Genomic DNA, 24,319 nt, shown 5'->3' on the forward strand with positions numbered 1-24,319 from the left:
CACTGGACAGATTATTTTCACCTTAAAAATATTTCAAAGTTTCCTCCCATCTGAATATCCATGCAAAACTGCTGAATACATTATTATTTGTTTTCAATGTAACTTGTGCAGCACAACGGTACAGTTCAGCTCTTCTCCTTGGTCTACGGAAGACCTTACAGTTTAGATTGGAAGACTTGTTTTTATATAGCTTATATCAGGTAAGATGAAGACTCACCCTGGTCTTTACTTCTTCATTTGTTTCAGCCTCTTCATTTTTTGCACTCTTTGAGACTATTTAGAATTGGAAAATTTAGGCAAGATTCGCAGCACTTTGATAATGAAAAGCCATTACTGCAGAGCACAACCTCTTTACATGTCTCCTTTGGTGTCCCAGTGGAGACCTTTTAGTCCAGATCTGACCAGTGACAATACTTGCTTTTACTTCATGAAAAGCTTGACATAAAATTAACCCTTTTTTCCCTAGGACTGCCAGTGCAGTTCCCTTAAAACTTTATACTACTTATTCATTTTGCCAATCATTTTCACAATCACTGATCCATAATGAACTTTGTTGCATTATTGGAAACATCAGAACTGTGTCAGTTTCAGAGTAGTTCACAATATTTTTCAGCAATTCTTAGAAATTAAACAAGACTTCTTTCCCCCCCCCCTTTTTTTTTTTAACTTGATTTTTTTTCATATAGCTTCAAACCAAAGAAACTGTGCATTCCTTCAGACATCAATTTTGGTATCAGCATACTGTACAACTGTAAAATGGAACAAATGAAATTATGCCCATTTTCTGTTCCTCTGACAAATCTTGGTTGGTGGTTTTGTTTGTTTTTGTTGTTATTGTTTTCCAATTCTAACCCAATAGATGGACTTCCATCAAGAAGAAATCTCAGTCTCTGTGCTGTCCAAAATGCAATAACAAAATAACCGAGTTACAAATGCCCACCGATGCTGCATTATCTTACAAGAGGAAGCATGTGCATGATACTCACAGAAAGAGTCTTAGTTCCTAATATGTGGCCAATTCTTGACAACTAAACGAAAAACTATGCCAGGCCTTACCAGTGTGGCTTCGTTTGTGAACCATGAGCACATTGGGACCGATGCAAATTATCCCACAGATATCACATTTTAGCTTTCCGTTAGGAAGTCGAATGCCTCCAACTCCTGACATAGCCTTGCTGCCTGGGCCATTGTGTGAGCCATTCATTTTCTCTCCCGAGGTATCAAGCATTCGTAAATCCTCCGCACATTCTTCCCCATTCATTTCACAGGCACGCCCATTCTCTTCATCACTCTGAGTCTCTATTTTAATATTACCGGCTGAAAAAAACAATAGAGGATGCCACTCAGTTTTGTTACAGAATAAATATAGTGGCCAAGAAACAGTCACATCAAAGGAGATAACTTCTACACAGAATGTACAATATACCTGAATAACAAAAACTACAAACATGACTACATTTCTATGTGCCATGCGATGAATTTGCAACACATGGAGCAATGAACAATGAGTATCATCAGTAAGACAAACACAAGACATCCGGGGAGCTGGGAACCCAAATAACATTACAAGTCTGTTCCTAGGACACTTTGAGATTTTTGCATTTGTAACATTCATTTTGACAATTCAGGCTAATTGGAATTAAATTTATAATGAATCCACATCTCGTGGAGTTGTCCCAAACAATTGTGAAAATATGCAACACATCAAAGACAATGGATGAAAATGAACTGAAAATGCAACATTCTCCATTTGGCAGGAAGGTCCTGAGGACTGTGCTAAATTCAAATACTTGTTTTGTAGGTATTTATAGGGTAAGCAAGGACAATGTTCACACTGAGCAAAGAGTACAAACACTGATAAAGAAATTGGAGTGCAAAAAGATGAAAGGACTTTAAGGGCAAGGACTGGCATTACAGTAAATTATAGGAGTGATAATTGTGTTTTAGGACAGCAAGATTAGCGTCACAAAGTAAGAGGAGAGGATCAGCTACAGCCATCAGTTGCTATGAAAAACCAGCCAAATCAACAAAGATGGGTGGGAGAAATGTTTTGACTTTATTGGACAACTCTTTTGTATTATAATCCCATAAGTGACAATCAGTTGCAACTAGAAGAAAAAGGCAAGTGTAAATTTGGCATAGCCTGACTACATGTGATAGCACATAGGTTGGTAAACTTTATCTGATATAAACACAGTCAAGACTCAAACCTAAATCTTACAGAAAAGGGTCAAGATTCAGATCAGTTAATGGCGTTATTTGTTCCTCTTCTCTCTGCAGGACTGTGTTATCTCTTGTGTAAAATAAACCATCTTTACAGTTAATTCCTTGTTTTCTGATCTGATGATTTCAGTGGAAAACCAGTTCTTCGTTAAGCTCCAAAAGAGCAGTTCATTGCCCCAAATCTTACTTTCCTTTTAGTGAAAAAACCAATCCTTCAATGAACCTCCAAAAAGGAGAGCATTTACTGTAGTGGCTAGCTGAGTATATAAGGGGTCTATTTCATCCCATAAAGAACCAGGTCTTTTTCTTTTGTACAACAGTAATTACATGGTAGCCTTATTCGTAAGTGGTGCTGTAGCAATGACATAACTAAGATATGGGCACTAATTACATCAAAGGTTGAAAGATCTTGAGTTTTATTGGAAAATGTAATGTTTGCCAAACTGTCCTCTCTTTACACCCTGCAACCTCCCAGGTGTTCCAGCTGGATTGCATGGACGTGACTGACAATAGTACCTGAATCAAAGTCCTACCGGGAAAGATGCTGGGAGTAAAGGTGTGCACATTTCTGAGCACTGCTTGGCTGGACACCTTTTATAAAGTCTGCCATTGTAGGCATTTGAATGTTCTTTCAAATATTGCATTTTGAATAGAAATCATATGCAAGATAGAATGTGCACACCCTACATAGCAAGTTTTCCTTTAAAATTTATGTTCTAAAAAGGGCAATAACTTAGAGGTATGTAAAAAAAAAAAAATCAGTGTCAAAGCAATGATGTACAAAGACAGCATAAGTAGCTAATCAGGAGCGGTCTACAGTATTCCACAAAATTAGTAGAATACTACCCCATAATGATTTTTTCACTGTAGTGAACAGAAGCAATAGAACTATTCACCTTAAGGATATGACAGATTTTCCATAAATCATACATCAATTCTTTTCTCTTAATTATAAGATTAATAATTATTATGCAAACATGTACTTAATAATTTGTGTGTAAATATAATTACAGATGGCTTGCCTGCCAGGAATTTAGAGAAGGTGGCTTTTGAAGTAGGCTTTATGTTAAGTTAAAACAGAACATATGTGAACAAATCAAAAAGATCAGACTCCTTAAGCCCTTTGATAGCATATGCAGACAAATGTGCGTTACTGAGAAGTGAAATGACACACAAAATATCATAAAAGTAGGAACTTGATGGAAATGATCTCTGTAGTGAGCTGAATTTGCAGTATACTTACGGGAAAAAGATTTGGGAATTATTGCATGAAAGTCCCTAAAGCCTTCTGCCCCATATGCAGCTGCAACAAAGAAGGCAAACAGGATGCTGGTTTGTGGTACTGCTAGCAGTAAATGTAAAAGAAGATGGCATTATTGCAATACGAGAAATACCTAGGAGAAAGACAGAGCTATCAGCAGAGAAGTAACACAGGTAGTGCAGGACAAAGCAGGAGCAGCAGTAGGGCAGCAAGCAGGGGAATTCTGACCTGCCTACGACAACTCTGATTTGTAAAAATGCCACATTTTCCAAAGCATCCAACAAGTTTTATCATGTTTTCTAAAAGCATAACCTTTCCTGGGCATTCCCCTTGCTCACAGGTTAACTTCTGCTGAAGTCAAGAGGAACTTTCGCTAAAGTGTCTGGAAAGGGACAACGGGAGCAGAGCACCTAACCCAGCCTTCTCCTGGCCCCCAGAAGAACCACAGGCCCCTACAATGCGAGCTTCCTCTCAGGATTTATTTTATTTTTTGCCATCACGCCCTCTTTGTATGCCAGAGATCTCTTCCTTATATGCGCTTGTTTCTAGTCACCACAGTTGTAAAAAGTTAAATTGCATTGTTTTCTTCTCACGTCTGATGTTCTTATGTAATGGAAGAAGAGGGAGTTGGATTATATATGTATTATTAGGTACCGGTATATTTGTTTGTATGTATTTCTTAGGCTTTTCCTCTCATTGTATCTACAGAAAAGTAGCTGCACAAACACACTATACAATGCACATTATGAGTTGCCAAGTGCAAATTAACATGCCCCGGAGCACATTGATACAGGTCATTACTTGACACTGACAGAGAGATATCGATCCAATCAAACTTCGCTGAAGCTCTCTTGCGTCAGTGCCCCTGGAGCAGCACAGCTACACTGTGCAGCACTGCAATCTGTGTAGACCAGACCTGGCGTGCAGGATGTCCCTACAGCTGCACTCCTTAGGCAGCACCGCTCACCAAAGGGGCTTGTTTCGGGTGGGAGGCTGACTTTGATCACAAGAGCTGACACACAACGAGGCCAGAGCCTTGCCCTGGCTTCTTGCACAGATTTTATAGGTGTAATCAGCAAACAAAATCTCTTTGTACTCAAATGTAGCACATTTTGCAAACTTGTTTTTTCAAAAGAGAATTATTGACAAAAGCTCCACCAATGTAGGAGATGGAACGGGAGAGAGAAACCACTCCAGCAGAAATACTCAGGATTTTTGTCAAGTCTGACTGAGAAACGGGAAAACAGGCTGCACAGTTTTGTCTGGAGACTTGGACTGAAAACAGAAAACAACGAAATTTTCTATTTCTTTTGTGAGAAAGGTTCAGTGTCTCCCTTGCTATCGTGGGCAAAATCATTCCTGGGGCACTGATGATGTGACAAATAACTGGGAATCAGATATTTTCAGATGCACATTCAGCATTTGTACAGGTTTCTCAAACAGTTACTCAATATAGTCTTTGTAGAAATAATTTCTGGCACATTCTTGACTATGTACACATACATACAGATGTTAATGTGCTCTACAATAATTCATGGTGATAATTTCTCATTGGCTCTTCTAACACCATTAAGACATTATTCATTAACTAATCTACTTCAGTTTTCTTGGAGATGACCTTAGAAGGCTGTCTGTTTTACTCTCTTTGTACACACCAATGCAATTCAGGGGAGTTTAATCCAAACCCTTTTTTTGTGCAAGGAATGTAGTGTGTCAGTGCAGTGTCACTGACCTGACAGCTCTGCCCTCACCTCCCTTTTTACCCATCCATATTGTGGAAAAGTCACCCAAAAGCTGGGCACTGGGTGGGTCTCTTGCACTGTCTGGTGTCTGTTGGGAGCTTCACATGGAACTTTCTGAAGAGCATTTGAACTTTATGTTACAAAGAATGTCCTGCATTGTGTGATTAAAGGTAGTTTATGCAAAAGTCCTTGGAACAAAAAAAATGACATATCAAGGGGAAGAGGAGTGACACTACGATTTATCTGTCTTTCCAGTTCCAGGCACCTTTTTCTGGGGAAGGGCAGTATAATGGGTTCAGCACAGGACTCAGGCTGAGACACTCGGGTAGGCATGAAGGAGGACGAGGAGCCTGAGTCGTGCTTCCCTGGAAAGAGCTGAGCAATGTCAAGAGGGAAGGGAGGCGTTTTGCAATGAGTGAAAGAGTCTGCTAGCAGGGAGAAAGGAGAAACCAAATTGACTTCCGAAGAAACAGGAAGGTTTGGAGGGCAGCTTTTAAAGGACAGAGTAGCAGGCAGCTAGGGAAAAGGCATATGAAGGACTAATGATTGTTTCCAACTGACTGACATTTTACCTTCTCTTGTAGTTACAAGACTCCCTCCCAGATGTAAAAGACCCGCAAAGTTTTGTGAGACGAGTTTTAAGCACCTGGGCCAAAATCCTATTTTAAAGGGGGCATTCACATCCCAACTCATATTCTTCTCAGCTGGGATTTTTAAAGAGAGAAAAAAAATCATAATACCTGGCTATCAAAGGAATTTAGGGAGTAACCAAAAAAAAAAAAAAAAGATCATACTGAAGTTTCTGGGGCATCTGAAAAACAGAGGTACTGAACTCCCTTTTATTTTCAATGGGATTTAAGTATCTTTAGTACTTTTATCCCAGCTAAGGTACTTAACTGCATTCTGTGGCATATAAATGCTTTGAAGAAGTTGTCCTTTAGCCTTTCTTTGAAAATAACCATGATAATCTAATTTTTGGTCATGACATTAGTCCATACAATGTCCTTCACATACTTTGCAGCCAATAGCAGAGAAAATGCCTCTTCAAGTTGTTTCAAATAATTTAGGTGCATGTAATTTTTGGTTTGAATGGCTCATTTTTTTTCCAAGACAAGTCAGAAGTATTTTGTTGATGTTAGTTGATGCTTCACGGTAGCTTTAAAGTCCAGCAAGAGTTTTGCATGAAGGCACCACAGCTATTCAAGCAGTAGACAGGTGAAGCTGCAACAATATTCGGTTGATTTGAACAGTGGATTAGCAATGTTATGGTGAGAAGGAGAAAACCTTTAACACCATCCTTGCTAGAAAATTATAAAAAATGTTGCTAAAAAGGTATAACAAGTTTTAAAAAGCCTATTAAACCAAAATAAACCACCCCAACACACCAATGTGTCAGCAAAGCAACCAGGATCTCTTCCTGTTTACATAAATGCAAAATATAGATAAAAAAGAATATTGCGAGCAATTCCACCTGTTATTTCTACTATAAGGCATAACAGCTACTCTGCTTTGTTTCAGTGCACCAAACCATAGCATGTAGCTATGACCTGAAATCCAAACCTTCCCCTTTTCTTTTTTACATCATGTCATTTTCTGTGGCATCAGTTCCGTTCTCACAACAGAAAGGCACTGCAGGTGGAGGGTGCCATTCTCAGAAATACAAGACACACAAGCAGGTTGTTTGTCCTCAGAATATCTAAGGATTCAGTTCTTACTAGCTAGGCTTGACAACCACAAAGACAGATTCTTTAACTTAAATTGTGTTTCCATTAATAGCATATTTCCCTGATGAGCTTCTGAAGTGACACGAAGAATCATGTAGCTGTAAAAAATGACAGCAAAAGGCCTGGGCAGAGCAATCACAATGAGCTATGTAATGGTCTCAGCCCTTCTTCAGTAAAATTCAGAAGATACAGCACAGCACAGCTGGGACTGATCGTAAGTAACTAGATATTCAACTTCAGGAAAAGGAGACATATCCAGGTGGTGTTAGAAATGACTGTTTTGCCCAATCCTTTGTACATATGACACTGCACTGCCCAGTTTATCAGGCATTTGTGGTACCTGCACATGAGAGGCCAGCTCAGAAAAGCCTAAAAAGTTAGAGCCTAAAATGTGACTTAATTGCTAGGGACAAGAAGAAACTAATTAGTAAATAAAACAGGCTCTATGCAGCCCATCTTGCACAAACTGTTATGCAGGGTGTCCATTAAAAAAGGATCGAGCATTCGTGGTGTCATGAGACATGAGACCACTAAGACAGAGGGAGGCGAATGCCTGAGGCCGGTGAGGAAGCCCAGCGATACGGCGGTGCAGGCACCTTATCGCTTTTCTTGAGAGCGCCGCGTTCTTTACCACAGGCTGCAAGGGGGTGACAGATAAAAATTAAGGCATTTTAATGAGAAGCTCTCAGCTGGATTTTTAAAGGGAAACAAAAATAACAGAAAGAAGTGTAACAGCATGAACTGCTGGGGCACACCTGTAGGCACGGCAGACTGGGCACAGCGGATAAGAAGTTTGTCCCGGTGGGGTCAGAGCTGCCCCTCCTTTGACGCCAAGCGCCTGCCGCCGGCAGCCAATTTCTCCCCTACTCTAATTTTGGCTTTCAATCAAGCGTATATTATTCCAGAAAGACAGGCGCCCTCAGATAAGCTATCTCCCTCAGGACAACCAGCGTGAGGCGCTCCACCCACCTCGCGCCCTCCGCGGCCATTTTCCTCTCAGGGCTGCCCGGCGGGAGGCTCCTGGCCTGCCCGTGCCAGCGCCCACGCCCATGCCCGTCTGCCTCCACGGCTCGACTGCAGTAGCACAGCAAGCAGATCGACCCAGTGCTCTGGAGCTGAAGGGAATGCAAGCAAGCAAACAAAATAACCGACAAATATTTCCTCTCTATGTTCACAAAGAAGCGACTCTTGCTCCACGGTGCAGACTCACAGTAATCACCAGTTGGTTACCTATGGGAATCCTCTAACGCATCAGCAAAGATGGAGAGGCTGAAGGCAGATTCAAGTAATGATCCTGAAATCTACTCACACACTTGAAGCTAGCTGCTTTTGAAACTGAACTGGTGTTTCAGCAGGAAACGATCTGTAACTAGTCCAAGGCTCCGATCTAGTTCATATTCATGCTCTTTATCATGCTACTCGCTGTTGCATTTTGTACTGGCTTCAAGCTTTTTTTTTTCAAAGAACTGGTTACAACTACCTGGCTGCTTGGTGTTCATCTGAATTACCAGAGAAATGAAGTTGAGAGAGAAAGAGCATTATCAAGAAAAGACATGCTAAACCTATTTCTCAAGTTCCACACATAGTGTAACCCATGCTTCCTCTACAGGGACTGCTCCTTGTCTTTTGCTGGCCACGTGATAGAGAAGCTAAGGAAACTGCTAGAGGCTTGCTGGTAACAGAATTTCTTGACACTTTTCTGTTTTGAGAAGTAAGCTGGGAAGATTTTCAAACTGGAGAGAAAGGTTTGCCGACAAATTACGGCAAGAACAGAGCTTCTCATCCTCAAGAACCTTGTCTCTTCTGCTTCCATCAGACTTTTTTATGTGGGCATTAAAGGATGAGGAAGTAGCAAAAGGGCATTTAGCAAGAAATTTTTAAAAAGCCAAGTAACCTCAAGTAACTATACACAACAGTGAGGTAAAAACAATACCTTATATGAAAATATTCCTGGCTCACATGGGTATATTTGTGTGGAAACTCATGCTTATGTGCTGCGTCTGGGACCATCGAAGGCTGCATTCACCAGAAACCATATAAACATTGCAGCTTGCACTCTTCCCAACACAGCAGCAGTTGTCCAGGGAAAGCAAAGCCAAAGACATTTGATAATTTAGTATTTGCAAGGTATCCCCCTTCTCTAAGCCTTCCACAAAGCAAGTTTTTGTAAAATTCATGAGTGTTAACCTGCCCTCAACTAATACAACAAAACTCTAGCTGATGGAATTTGCATGTGGTAGAGTGGGAGAAGGTGGAAACAAGAGTTTTGCAATCACAGAGCTCATGCAGAGTGTGCACCTGCAAATAACACCATTTTGGAGGAGTGGCTAAGACAAGATTCAACAGGGAGACTGGAGAAACTCCTTACAGATGGTTAGGGTCTTACATGAAGCCATATGGTCATCGCTGGAATTTATCCTTACTGTGCTACAAACACGGGTGTTACTGTGTGGATCCCTAGACAAAGCACAGGGCTTAAATGCAGAAATACAGGGAGAAAAGTGTGGGTACACACCTATGGGGTCAGTTACGTACAAATGATTTGAACACCTGTCAGAGGGGGAATTTTAAGCCTGTCTAAGCAAGAGAAAACTTTGTGAAATCTGAATTTGTACAGAGGGTATTGGTCAGACCTAGACTAGCTGAAGATGGCAGTCGCTACCCTGCAGAAGAAAGCTACCGCTTGGAAGCAAGGAGGGGTCCTTGGATCTGTGGTAGCAATGGGAGGACACAGCTCATGGGCTTGCTGTACAGCTGGTGTGGTGTGCGGGTGCACAGGGATGGGGAAGGAGAACTGTTTTGTATATTGCTTCAGAGCACCTACATTTGCCTTGCCCTACATGCAAAACTAGCCCTTGCAAACCTTCCCCTTTTCATGCTCCAGCTCAGTGAACTGAATCTACAACCTTTCATTTTGTCCCTGGAGTGGCACAGATCCACACTGGCTCAGGATCTGGACCCAAATGGTCCATCCATTTGAACATTTATGCTTTGCCTTCTCGGCCAGTGAGGCAGACACAGGGACTTTTACCAGGGACTATTTAGGTACCATGATGATGCCCTGACCACTATTTTACACAAGTGTCGATAGTTCCTCAGCTGTCAAAGGGTTAGTAGATCTAAAATTAGACCAAGCAGCTGTGTTTAGGTTTGGGGAGGTGCCTATGGGTGCTCTGCCAATGCTGTGCATTGTCAGTCTCCTCTTTCGAGAAGAGGTCTGAGGTTGAAATGGAGAGGAATCTTGCCATTTCAGCACTTGAGAGGGAATACTTTATGACAATTTTATTGAATGGTCTACTGTCAAAATAAATTCTAGAGCAGGTTCCTCTGTATCTCCCTCACCAGACAGTGAAAAAAGCAGGGATACTAGTATTTTATTCTAGTTTAAAGAAGATTAAATGTAGTTATCACATTACAGTAGTAAAGCAGATGATCATGACTCTAAAAAGAAGGTAATCCTGAGGTAGCCTGCTTTAGATCTGCTACTCCTGAGAGCTCAGTTATTTTTGTAGAAGTATTTATTTGATACTATTGAAGTTTTTTTCTTTTATTGTTGTAGAAATATTGCCAGAAGGTTTTGCAATGTAGACTGCTGTTTACCTGACCACAGTGTGCTCAACAGTCCAGTGAAAGAAAATCCTAGTCTACATCTGGGGAAGAAGCATAAACTGTTCTATAGAAATCCTAAAGAAGTTATCTGAACATCTAATGAAAGAAGTTATATGAATATCTAATGGTGAGTCACACCAGATAGATATTGAGGAGAAAAATGTCAGGACGAAATTGACTCTTTCTCATCGCATATTACAGTGAATGCTTTGTCACTGGATCTGTGGTGAGTCCCATCCAGGCAATCAGTCCTCCATGCTGACTGGTAAGGAACTCCCAATTATGTGGGGAGACTCTCAAGAGCTGACATATCTGGATCATTCTGGAAGTCTGCAGACTCTGTTCAGTCCAATTTTTTTGAAAGATTTCTTGTCTTTCCTCACTTCCTTGGCCATTTTTCATGTCTGCTGTGTAGCTGCTTTTACCTCAGCAAAAACAGTCTCCTTGCCTCCCTTCTCTGAACAGAATCCAACCTTAATCACATTAGCACTGTGATAATTTATCCTTGACATAATTTTCACTTTTGTGAGACATTCAACAACTGCAATGTTGTATACTGTTTCCTGGGGTCTCTGAACACAGTACTAAGAGGAAAACCTAAATTTCATTAGCTTTCTGTAACAATTGACTCATCAGGAAGGACAGATTTTTCCAAAAATCCCAGTTTCTCAAAAAAAAAAGGAAAAAAAAAGGAAAAAAAAAAGATGGAAATTCTACTCGCTTTGAAACCTGTTACACAAATGCAAATGAGATCAGAAGGAAGTCTCACAGCTACAGCATTTAGATGCAGGGGGGCAAAACTTCATTCATGATAAGTACCTATAATTCCACTGAAGTCATTAGTGGTGGAGATACGTAATTAATGCTCACAGATGGCAAAAAGTCCTGTGAAACTCTTCTAATTTCACTGAGGCCGTAAGTAAGCCATGAGGAGTTTAGTGAGGCCACTCTGCCCTAAAAATGGTTCAGGAAGGAAATCAGACTCAAAGTGGGCCAAGCTTGTGGCAACTTTCTAGCTCTCGTCTCCAAGTGCACCTCAGCTGCCATTTGAAACTACTGAACTTAGAGGAGTCCCTATTCCTGTCCTGATGGGTATTTCCAAAATCAGTAAGGAACCATGCCACAGAAGGGTGCTCCAAGCTGAGGTTGGTTGGGTGCAGGTAAAAGAAAAGCCATGTGGCCCAGCTTCCTCAAACCCTGAACAAATCTTTAGCAATGCTTAAGGCTGGTGAATGTAAAAACAAAAAAAATGTTTTAAAATTATTTTCTGTTCTCTTGAACGAGTAATCTGACATTTGAAACTCACTGGAAACACAGTCAAGATCACAATCTTCAAAGAGTCACAAACAATCACCATACTGAGTGTCAGTATCTTACATCAAAATGCAACCGTTTTCTTCGCATGGATAGATCAGCAAAGCATCTAAGCCAACATGTTGCTGGCAGAGCTTCAAGGGAAAAGGCTTACAAAATAATAGTTGTTGAATTAAATAGTCTTCAGTAGCACCACTCCTAAACTACATTGTCATAAATAGCTCCAAACAGCCTACTACGGTCAGGTGAAACCTACATAACAGGCCACAGAAATTCTTTCATCAAGGCCTTCACTTCTGGCTGTAGTACAGAGTAACGTAATATGATTTAAATGTTGCTTGAATATTTCCAAACTCTTCCACTCATTTCAATACACCTATTTTTTTTTTTCTTACATTTGTCCATCAACGAAAAATTTTTACAAAAGCAACTAATGCTTTGAGAATCTCTGAATCGAGGCACTAACAAAACAAGAGTATCAGAAGACACAGATCAGCCTGGAAAACACTGTTCACTGAGAAGTAAGACCACTCTCTCAAGTTCCATATCTAAATTCTGGGCACCTAGTCACCTCTGAAAACCAGACCACCCTCTGTTTAGCATGCATGTGCAGGCAGGCATGTGTTAGCCTCTCACAAACTCTTTGCCATGACCTCTAAGTTGATCAATGAAGAAGTAGTTAACAAAAAGGACATGTATTGGCATATCCTGGTTTCAGAGCTCCAGAGCTGGTTCAGGCCTTGCTTCCTAATCTGCAGCAGAATAAGGGAAACCATCAAACACTTATTCTACCATAGCACCCTACAGAGGGCAAGCAACTGTGCAGCAGTGGGGAGCAATTTGGAAGTATCTAAATTATTTGGGAGTTCAAGTCTCCTTGCCTTATAGCAGTATTTAGACTTTTAAGACAACCTGAGCTTCTCATGGGGGGTGGAGAAACAAGAAACCCACACTAAGAATGCTGTTGAACTTGAGTCCAATCGCAGCCATAGATGAGAAACATCACAGCTTCCCCCTTGTCCGGCTTAACAGGAAACCTCTATCTGCTGTTCCTCTAACTCCTTCCACAAACGCACTGAGCAGTCTGGACATATTACCCATTTCCTCCCAACCCACAGTTGTTTATCTCCCTAGCATCTGTCATGGCCTACAAGTTTGGAGCAAGTCCTACACCAGTTGTTACGATGCAAATTTATAACAACCAAGCTGAAAGGCTTCTAGAAAATTCCAGAATAAATAAATAAATAAAAAACAAAGAAGAAATACACACTTCTGATTGATGGCTGCCCTAGGAAGTAGCTGGAGCAAAGACTGAGGGAGTGTGTTCCCAGTTGCCTGATATCTCAAGAGAGCTACAGCACCTCCTTGTTCTCACCTGTGGAATCTTCCAAAGCCTTATTTCACACACACACTCACAGATACTAATATGAATTTTCCCTGTGGGGTTCTGTTATTTTTGTTGTTGTTGAAAGGGCAAGGCTATGGGTTCTGCACACAACAGGCCTAGAGGTCTGCTAAGCTTTCGTGTCTCACTCCACACCCAAATTTAGAAAGACATCAGGGCTTTATCTTTTCTATTACAGCAGTATCATGGAAGACCCTTGAACTGGGACAGACTGCCATCTCTTCTTTCATTCAAGGAAATGGTGATTATTCAGTTTGGGATTATCTTAAACTACATGGAAAGCCATTATCCCAAGTTCCTGAGCCAGCAGCCTCATGACTTTCTGTCATTTCTCTTGCCTATTTATAAATCTTTCCCTTCTTTCCCTTGGCCCCCACTCCTCCCTCTCCACCCTGACCTGCTTCTGCACACTCCCGGAGGTGAAACCAAATAGCTGCAATTGTGACACTGCAGTTTGTGTGTCATATTGTAACTGGGTTTCCACATCCTCCTTGCTCTGTTGTAAAAGAGCTTGAAGAGGAAGAAGTGCAAATAATGAAATATAGGAAAGCAGGAAAAGAGGAAGCAGCCGAGAGACAGCAGCCCAACTGAAATGCTAAGAATTATGGAGAAGTGACAGAAAGGGAAGCACAGACCAGGAATTATACTTGGTGGCTTAGCAGAAAAAAAAAATAATTAAAAAAATACATAGGCTTAGCTTTTTCTGCCTCTCCAGCAATCTTCTAGATTACTACTCCCCTCTGACTTTCACTCACTTGACCTGTATTCCCCTTTCCACCTACTTTAAGATAGTTACTGAACTGCGCTACTCTCTGTGCAGCCAGACTGCACCAAACCTTAAACTAGAAACCCCTCCTTGCCTTCATATAAAGCAAGGGGATGGACTCAAATACCTCTAAGGAAGAAAAGAGGGAAATCAAACATGAAGAAAAGGCCTCAGGATGCCTAGCTTCAGGGTGAGCGTGCTTGATTAGGCAATGGTCTTATTTGCTGAGGGTAGCCACGGAGGACAGAGTGATGGAAGAGTACAGAAGGAAATTAGCTAAAGAAGAGTACGGATTGCCTAACCGGGCAATCCTGCCCGATTGCCAGTGGATGGAGCAGACAGCTTAGGAAGTCCTTCCACAGAGAGCATGTACCGTTCTGTCCTGCTGATTCAGAATGAAACTTGTCTGGAGCAGAACGCATTTAAAATTCACATGAAGAATTTTCTCTTCTCCATTTGCAGGCAAAAGAGATACAAAGCAGAATGCGAACCTCTTTAAGAACAGAGCAGGACCGAGCTTTATACACTCGCCCACTCTCAGTGACTTTTCAGTGAGAATTAGTCTGATAAAGGGCTGAGTAAAAAGTAAAACTTGAGAAATGACCCTCTGTAAATATCACGGCCCTTATAGTTACGCATCCCTTTTGAGTCAAGCTCCACTCTTTATGTTATCCGGTGGCTAACTGAATTTTGTAGTTTCTCAGGAAGATAGTGGTGAAATCCTGTATGTAAATGAAGACAGGAGTGTTACACAAAGGTGTACTGCGGTATAATTATTTGTTCATCACTGCGTGAAAGCTACCCTGTTGGAAGAGCTCGTTCAAAACCATTTGTGGCTATTCCCCCACAAAGGAGGCTGTCAGGAGGTGATAAGAAATGGGTATTAGTGAGGCTTCACTTTCTTTGAAACACTCTTGCACAGAGAGCACCAGCAGGCTCTGATATTTTCCCTACTGTTTATCTGTGAATTAGGAAATATGTTCTGGGCCACTCAATCAGTACTGAGTTCCTCAGCTAACATTAATGTATTTTGAGATGTGCAGGGAAGAGGACAGAGGAATTTAACCACATATGAAGGAGTTAGCTTCTGAAGAATGGCAGCATTTCCTGAGATGTTATGGGAGAGATGTATGAGCATTGTGAAGGTTTTGCCTTGTCTTGCCTTGTCTTATCTGTTACAGGGAAGGGCTGATGCGTATTTTGGGTGTGAGCGCCATGACCTGACTGCTCCTGGCTTTAGTCTGGTTTTAACTTCAGCGGAGCTCTTCACTTTTGATTTAATTCAGCATTTCCAAAGACAAAAATCAGTCATGCAGCTATGCAAGAAACAATACCCTGCCAAGTCAAAAGAGTACTGTGAGAGAGAACGTAGCTATGGATGTTCTCCACAGCAAATGGATGCAATTTTTCTGTTTGATTTTGGATGAGAAACGGCAAGTGAAAGAGGGAGAAACATAATTATTTTCCTGTCAGGACAGTCATAATGCTACTAACTGTTAAATCAGGACAGCAGGAAACAACTAAGAATTAGCTTCTACTGCAGTTCTAGCCATAAGGAAAGGCATGAGCAGTTTGCTTGGTTAAGGAGCAATACCACAAGGGGATTTTTATGCTGATGTAAACTTGGAAAAAAGAGAACATTAAATAGCAATAGAAATGGGCAATACTTGGTCCAGAACTATTCTCAGTTTCTCACTGAGTATAAATAGTACTTTTAATAATTATCTTCTTCACAAACAGCAGGTTTCTGCTTCAGCCTACAGAAAATGGGGTAAGAAACAAAACTGTATGGCCCCAAAGATGGACAGGGCACTGGATTCAGACTCAGGAAATCTAGATTTAATTCCTAGCTCAGCCACAGACTTCCTGTGTGGCCATGGGAAAGGCAGTTAATCCATCATGTGCCGTTACTTCCCTATCTGTACATTTTTCAACTCCTTTTTAATGGGGATGAGACTTTTTTTTTTCTTTTTTTCTTTATTATTTTTTTTTTTAATAATGGTGAAACACAAAAGTTATGTTACTGTCTGGAGTGATTCCTCTATCTGGGTACATGCCTTACAAGTGTCCTAACACGTGAGGCTGAAATCTGTCCACGCACCAGTCACCCTCCTGGCATGTGTCCCGCGGGAGGCAACTAGGGACCACAGGACAGACAGCAGGGGTAGCTAGACAGGCTGTATCACTTAGGTATTGCGAAAATGCACTGATAATCTGTGACGTCCCACAGAATTATACACCAGTAGGAAGCTTTTTATTGTCCAGCCTAATAAACCTTGGTTATATCCATAAAATACTGGAGATCAAGTGCCTGGAGCCCTTGGCCAGCTCCCCCTTATCTGGGATTGCTCCAGGTCAAAAAGCAGTGTTTGTCTTCCCTAGACTATTGACACAGGAGCAGGTAAGGAACTGTAACCTTCCTCAACTGGCCTGTTCCTGTGCTGTCTCTCTGTTTAAAGAGAGATGTGAAAGTCCCAAAGTCTTCTTCAGGAAAAAAATGGTGCAAGCTGTTTAAAATATCCAGAACAGTTTAAAATTTCCCGCTACCCTGCAACCAGCATGGCAGAGGCTATGAGTGGCTTGAGAAAAGAAACAAGAGGGGCTCAGCCTGGGTCTTTATTGTAGGAGATGACTAAATACTGAAAACTGTGTCATCTCCAGTTCAGATTTGTAGTGCTTCTCATACATCTTCAGTTACGAGGTGTGAAATCTCACTCCAAAAACAAACTGCTGGAGGATTTTTCTGTAATGCAAAAGATCTTCAGAAGTATCTCAGCAAAAAGAAAAGCCTGGATAAGAATATGGATTTGAAGCCCTGAAAGTTAAGACAGTTTGGGCATATATCCAAGCTTTACCTTCACCTGCTCATCCTACAGAATCAGCCTCATTCACTCTCCTCTCACGTCAGCATTAGACTGCAATTCCACTTGTCCTGCCATAGACTCTTGCCTGTACAAATCAGACGCAGAGCTGGAAATCAGCTCTCCCCTTTTTCCAAAAGTTCAAGTGATGCTGTACGTTGTTCTTCTGTACTAAGTTCTAGATCAGTTAGAAGTCAGGAAATTAGTGATTTCATGATTTCCAAAATGACCTAATCATTTGCTGCCAATATATATTTTACATCCTCATGTAACAGCATGAAATCCTTCATTTATTTATATTTATCTGTTTTATAAGTTTGATCTCACTTTTCAAGTTAAGGAGACATTGTTAAAATAAATCTGAGTACTTTGAACGCTTTGTGCCAAACCAATTCCACTGATGAAGACACTAAACTATTTTTCTGCAGCTAACAAAAACAAACAAACGAATTTGCTCTGTGGTCTCCAGCATACTCTTTATAGTATATATTCTACAGCACAGTTTATTATATGTTATTGTGTCCTGCCCGACATTTACCTCACGTAGGAAATAGGAGGCTTAATTAATCACTGATGTATGTGTAGCCTTAACTAGATTGCAAGCTTTTTGGGGCGTGCTGTTGGTGTTTATGCAGTGTCTGGAGAAACACAGCCCTGGTTCTTTTTCTAGAAACCCTATACTACAATGTAAATTCACAGATAAAAGCAAAACAATCAGAGAAATACCAGTAGAAACACTCAAAACTTAATTCAGCCCCCTTTCCCTTTTCTTGGATAAACAATAAGAGTGATTTTTTCCAGCTAACATGAACACAGGACAGGCAATTATACACAATTAGAACAAGATCTGTGCTGTGAAAATCGGTGCCAGGCGTTCAGCAACTGTTCAAAATTTGGCCTCCCGTAAGTGTTTGTGATCTGTTCAGACTATCAGCCTTGGCATTTCTTGCCCTCTCGGCATTTATGGATTATTTGAAAGTATCTATCAGGTAGAGTTTTGTCAAACTTCCTCTCTGCTCTTGGTTGCATGTCCTAGACAGTGTAAGTGCCCTTTGCTTGGAGGACTCTTTGTCTCTTTTGAAAACATCTGCTCAGTTTATGCTTAAAGCACTTTCCAAATACTGCAAAAGAACACACACTGTGCTTGCTGCATGTTTACCAAACACAAAAGCTTCTAAGAGTATCTGTTACAAGTTTTCTGGTGTGCACCTGTATATTTCATGCAGCCACTTTTATTTGCCAGTGATGGAGCCTATTAAAGTGCCAAATAGGGATGGTTTTTAGACAGGCAAAACTGAAGTTCTGACTGCAAGCATCTAAATGTGTGTGTGTGTCTGTGTGTTTAAGGGAACATCACTGAACTCAAGATCTGAGAACTGGTAAGACTCAAAATTATATTCTTGCTGAATATAATTTACACAGAATTTGATCATTCTGATAGCACTACTCACACAGTGACTAGTTTCTCTCTAAAGCTGTGTCTCTAAGTTCATTCCCATGTTCAGTGTCAATAAAATAAAAATCCTAGGCTTAGGCATGTGAAAAAATCACCTAATGTGCTACTGCACACTAGGAAACCTCCTTCTTTCCCATAAACTACCATATTGCAACTACTTGTTGCTACCAAGTTGGAGAGACTGCTCCAATACTACTCAATCCAGGTTTCACAATGCACCTAAATTTCATGCTAACATCCAGTGTGGCTGGACTAAGAGTGAGGCAAATGGAAAAGGTGAAAAACCTTTCTTATTAAAATGCAAAGCAGCTCTAGAGAAGCTGTTATTTCATATTAGCTAAGGCAAACTTTGATATCTGTGCTCTGTCTGCATTGCACTGTGGAGTACAGCGTGAGGTCCAGAAAGCAAACTTAATCCTGCAAACTCCACCACCTGAGAACACATACATCTGAAAATATAATATGGCCTACTGGGTCATACAGGCTAAACAAGATCACTGCCAGGCAAATGTGCAGGTTTGGCCTTTAGGAAATAAGTCATTAATCAGTAAACTGGTCAGCAAGCAGAAACAAAATATTGGACCAACCAGTGATGTTTTGTTCATTTGGCTGCCCCTTGTCTCAGCAGTGCTGAGAGCTCTCCTGGCCACCCGGACACACGCAGCTGGCCTCATCCACAGCTGCACGTTCCCTTTACTGAAAGGCTCCACCAAGTCCCAGCAAAGCTGATGTGAGCCGTGGGCTCATGCCTCCAGGGCAGTGTGCTTCTCAGTGCTTATAGAAGAGAACGTTAAAAGTTTCATTTTCTGTTGTCGTCTTTTTATCGAATGAATGCACAGTGGCTGTTAGCAGCGCAGGGCCGTGGCATGCTGCGGCAAACCTTCCCAGCAAGTCTTGTGAAATTTGTTTCTGCTGATGCAAATGTGCTACTTGCTAGAGCTCCACGTTGCTATCTGATGAACTCCCATCCCAGGCCCGAACATGAAAAACGCAACCCACAGCCCAGAACGTGTGGATCACTGTGTTCTCAGGAAGTATGCATGTAACATAACTATCTGTGCTCTGTCTCACTGAGGGTAAAAGAGAGGGGTGAAAAACAAAAAACCAAACCAAAACAAAAAAAAAACAACAAAACATTGTACAGCAAACAGTAGTCCTCACTGAGGAAGGCTGGGGGCTGCGTTTTGCTCAACCAGCCTAGCCCTTGTGAGGAGGGGTCATAATTTGCACCCAGCTGTAGCTCCCCAAGACTTGCATAAGGAGATTCCCTGAATATCACTGTTGTTTTCTGGGATGGGAGAGCGGAAGGGTCCATCACTACATCTGTTACAGTTGTTCTTTTAATCGTGCTTTTGTACTCATTTGCTCAATTAGCTACCGAAACATCTCTAAGAAAGTTATCAAGTTAGGCATGCATCAGCTTTTAGTGGAAAGCTGTATCTCAAACAAGAGATAAAAGATATTATATCAGCTTTTTCCACATAATTGTTTCAACATGTCAGTCATCTATCCTTCTGTTTTGAGGACCAGATGTCTCCCAAAGCTTCACTGTGCAAAGCTAAATTTAGAATAGGACTGTAAAAGAATCTTCTGACGAAACCACTTCATCAGCTTAGTCCTCACTCTCCATTACAGACTCTATCTGATGGACACTGTAGGAAATTAAGTGAATAAAATATCTTAACGAGTGAATGAACAGCACTTAAACTGATGCCCACCAGAGGTGACCAAACTGGTGAATGGCTATTTACATCAGGAGAGCTCACAGGGCTTGAGGGGGTCTGGGGACAGGGCCCTGTACTTTGCCTTTATTCAGACAGGAAGCCCATGAAACTCCTTGGCCTCTTCTCAGGAGAGAGGAGGAGCCCTCCTTCTCTGTGGAGCAGCGATACCTGCAGGAAACGCTCTCCCAGGACCCTGGAGCCTTTGGTCACTTCCCAATGCATGTCCCCTCAGGAGCATCAGCATGAGGGGGTGGCTGCCATCCTCCCATCATGACCCCTCGTGCTGCAAGGAGACAACCCCAAAAGCCCATGTATGCCTTCATCTGCTGAGCCAGGAGCGCAGCACGGGAAAAGTGAACACCACCTCCTTCATGCCGACCTCACTGGGCTCAGCCGTGCTGCACACAGGCTCTGCAGGGCACCACCTGCAAGGCGAGGAGTGGAGAGAAAGGATGGAGATGGAGCACGACTCTCCCTCTCCTCTTCCCAGATCCTCCTTTCTTCATTAACTTCTCGGTGGCCCAAAACATCCACCTCCAGAGCAGAGAGGCTCCTAGGCTCTACAGAGTCTGCAAAAGCCACAACGAGTACAAACGTATCTTCCTCAGCTGCTGCCCACTTCCCAAGTGGAATTTACACTTGGGTTTCTTACAGGGATACAGACGAGTTAGTAGGAACTAACATTTTCCTCTTTTTTTTGTTACATGCATTTATTTTTTTCAGAGTGTATGTTTGATAGTTTTTTTCATTTCCCCTGTAACAAGAATGAAAAGCTCAGCTTTCAAGAGAAATGCTCTTTTGTGTACGTGTGCTCTCTTTCAGGTTTTTACACACACACATACACACAGAGGAATTTGGCTTTGCAGGCATATACTTTTATGTGTGCAGACAGACATATCTTTGTACGTACATGTGTGCATGTGTGTGTCCTTACATGTGTAAAAGAGAGAAAATGGAATAAATGCCTCCCTTTGGCTGGAAAATCTGGTCATTTCAAACTACAGAGGGGTTATGAAAGAGAAGCAATGAATTACAAAAAGTTGTGGGAATGAAAAATATTTTTGCACTGGCTCTTTAACGCAAAGGGCTAACTTGTGTATTGTATAAATCAGTCTCTTTCACAGCACAGAGGAAAAGAGCTTATTAGCAATGGTTACAGTGTATAGCAAATGTGCAGACTCATTAATGTGTAATTACAGAACAAACAATATGAGACTTCTTGAGACTGTTTTGCAGGGAGAAAAAAAATCCACTTAACACTGCAATAAGCCCATGATAGCATACCAATTCTACTAGGATCTACTAGCAATGCAGGGTAAGATTAAACAAATGTGTTGCTACCAGAGGTAATGCCTCATTACCATTATTCATTCCTTGTCTTTTACACGTGTTAGGCTCTAAAGCCACTGAAGTTTTCCGCTAGCACATTATCATTTCTCATTTTTATTTCTACTTGCCGTTATGTGGACAAATGGGAAGGAAGCTCAACCCCTTGCCAGAAAAGTCTAGTTCCTAAATGACTTCTAGATAAATTGTCGTAGGTCCACACCTGCAGTAGGACCAAGTCCCAGCAAGCATGCTGGCCCACAGCACTTCCCTACCTCCCCTCCAACTCTCAGCAATGTGAGGTGTTAGTTACAGAATTATTTGGATTCTGGAAGGAAAACTGAGTAGTCGTGATTCAAAAAGGAAGGTGCCTCTGTGGCAGTCGTGTTGATGTTGAGGGGATATTTTCAGCTCTTTGCTCATGGCTTCAGCCAGGGGAAACCAGAGCTGAGCACTTCCATACTGGCAGAACAATGAGCAGGGAAGCAGGGGGAGCAACTGGGTGGTTTGCTCAGAAGAAACAGTGAAATTCACGGGCCAAATTGTGAATCCAGCCAGCTGGTGGGTTAGGGTTGGGGTTGGGAGAGATCATGGACAATTTGACACTTTCTTCAGCCACCTAGGTGTTTCTTTCCATTTGTAAATCTTAGCACAGAAGGCAAGCAGCAGGTCTCAGTCTGTCCCACTGACCCCACAGTACGGCTAATCTGTTTTTTGTGGTGAATTCTTTATGTGCATGTGTGCACGTGTTGTTCTCCCCTGAAAAGAAATTCTCATACGGAAAGACCTGGGAAGATATCTCCAAAACGCAGAGGCAGTGCGAGGGGTGCAGAAATGGCAGGGTTCCCTAGCTGGCAGGAGCCATTTCAGTGCTAGCGAAACCATCCCACTTCAACACCAACCACTGCCACCACTTCCGAGCATTGCAACACATATTCACAGCAGGAAAAAATAGGCTCAATAACTCAGTCCATGTAATGCTGAGGTGCACAGTACTGTGAGTGAGAAGGGACTGATCTCTCCCCAAAATACCCTAAGCCATCATCAAAAATCACAACACAAATCTCTCAGCTCAGACAAAAAACAAAACACAAAACCCACCAAAATTTTGGGAAGTTCAAATCCATAGTGGGGATGTTGGCCGATCACTGCTTCTTACAAATACAGGATGCTTTTAAATGATGAAATATGGAGAATGAATATTTCCTCTTCTATTAATTGCAAAACAAGCTGGAAGTGTCACCAACCCACTAGTTAAAACCCACCTTTCCATTGCACTAAACATTTCTGTTACATTACTTAATCAGCAGGGAGGGTTAAAATCATGTGCAGATGCTGTGTTATATGAAGGACCAAGCAATCCCTTTTAGACCTCTCTATTTATTTATTTTTTTATAGGAGAGGTCAGAAAGCAAGCAAGTTCTTACGTCGTTCCATAAAATAATCTAGAAGTTACTGAAAACTCTGGTGAGAGCGACTTCTTCCTCAGAAGTTACATTTCCAGGGTAAAAAAACAAAACAAAACAAAAACAAGCTTATGTGAAAGTTCTCCTTACTCTTCAGTACAGAGGATACTGGGTCTCTTCTCTCTCTCCTTTTTTTTTTTTTTTTTTCATTAAACTCTGCTATGTGGCTTGGAAGAGTGGAAGTCAACTCATTCAGCTAAATTTCTCCACCTTTACTATATTTATTAAGCTTCCCAAATTAGATACTTTTGGACTATCTTTGGGGGAGGAGAAACAGGGGAAATGGAAGGTGAAAACCAAAGAGCAAAATATGGAGCTTTACTTTCATTTTTGGAGCAGCCTTGTTCTGGTTTTAAAGTGAAAGTAATTGTGTTGTCTCTGCATTTACTAATCCTCTACAAATCTTCAATGGGATTCTTAATTCCATTTTTAGATATGAATTTCAGCATGTTACGGTTGAAATTTCTTTGAAATCAAAGGGGCAAGAGTTACTTCCAAAAACCCCGTTTGGTGCCTGTGGTGTTCCTATGGCTGACGGTGGAAGGATAGATTAGACACCTTCTTGGGATTTCTTATACCTATAACTTAGACACCTAAGAGTGTTTTCTGAGAAACATATCCCCAAATGGCAAACAAACAGAAGAACTAGGCACTACCTCCAACTTAAAAATGTGTAAAAAACAAGGAAAGAGAAACACACATCAAACTGATTACTTTTACAATGCAGAATTCACCCATCTAGGACGGTGGGAACAGCAGAAAGTGTCTCAAATTGCATGCTGTAGGTCTAACCTGCTTTTGGGCTGCTGCTCTGCTGGCTTGCTTATTCAGGTAGGCAGCTGGATGACGCAAGATAATTTCCAACAAGTTGTCTCTGGGGACCAAAAGCCTGGGGTCCCAGCTGCTTCATGTTCGCAGTTCAGCTTGCTGTGGTCACACTTCTTCCCCATAAATGACACACTGAGAGCGAGCCTTTGCTGGCTGCTATAGCATTCCTACCTACTGCACATGTGGCAATGTGTCGTGTTTTTTTTTTCTGGAGACACCATCTTTTGAGGCTTCAAGCAGCCTCACCTAGTGAGCTCAATGAGAATGGTTCAGGGACAAACCTCTGCCCTCATGCAATAAGGGGTGTTTGTTTCTGGCTTTAAGATTACAGCTCCAGAAAGCAGCTCCCTCCATTAAAGGGCTTGTTCTACACTGTGGAAACCGTGGCAGCACAACAATGCTGCAAATCTGTAATGCAGGGATGCAGCCACAGGGACACTTCATTTGCACGTTTTGCTGTGGGACAGCGCTTGGGAGGCTTGCACTTTGGGGAAGGCACGCCACTGCAGGTCAGCTGCAGCCAGAAACAGCCTCCTCCCAGTGAGGCACCACAGCAAGACCTGAAATTACAGAAATGCGAGGAGACTTTGAACTAAATCAAAACAGCAGCTCGT

General features: G+C 41.7%; 1 protein-coding gene across 11 annotated transcripts in view; it reads right to left on the reverse strand.

Moving 5' to 3' along the window:
* Positions 1 to 24,319, reverse strand: part of IKZF1 (IKAROS family zinc finger 1) — a 73,844-nt gene that overhangs the window by 21,388 nt on the left and 28,137 nt on the right. For 8 of the 11 annotated variants that reach the window (XM_083822364.1, XM_083822361.1, XM_083822365.1 and 5 more), the window contains one exon: positions 1,057 to 1,317. The exons of the other annotated variants lie outside the window; for them this stretch is intronic. In XM_083822364.1, the coding sequence (XP_083678490.1) occupies positions 1,057 to 1,317 (261 nt within the window). The remainder of the gene's footprint in view (positions 1 to 1,056; positions 1,318 to 24,319) is intronic. 11 annotated transcript variants of the gene reach the window in all.

The sequence above is a fragment of the Anser anser genome (genome assembly GCF_964211835.1).
Source record: "Anser anser genome assembly, chromosome: 2".
NCBI lineage: Eukaryota > Metazoa > Chordata > Aves > Anseriformes > Anatidae > Anser > Anser anser.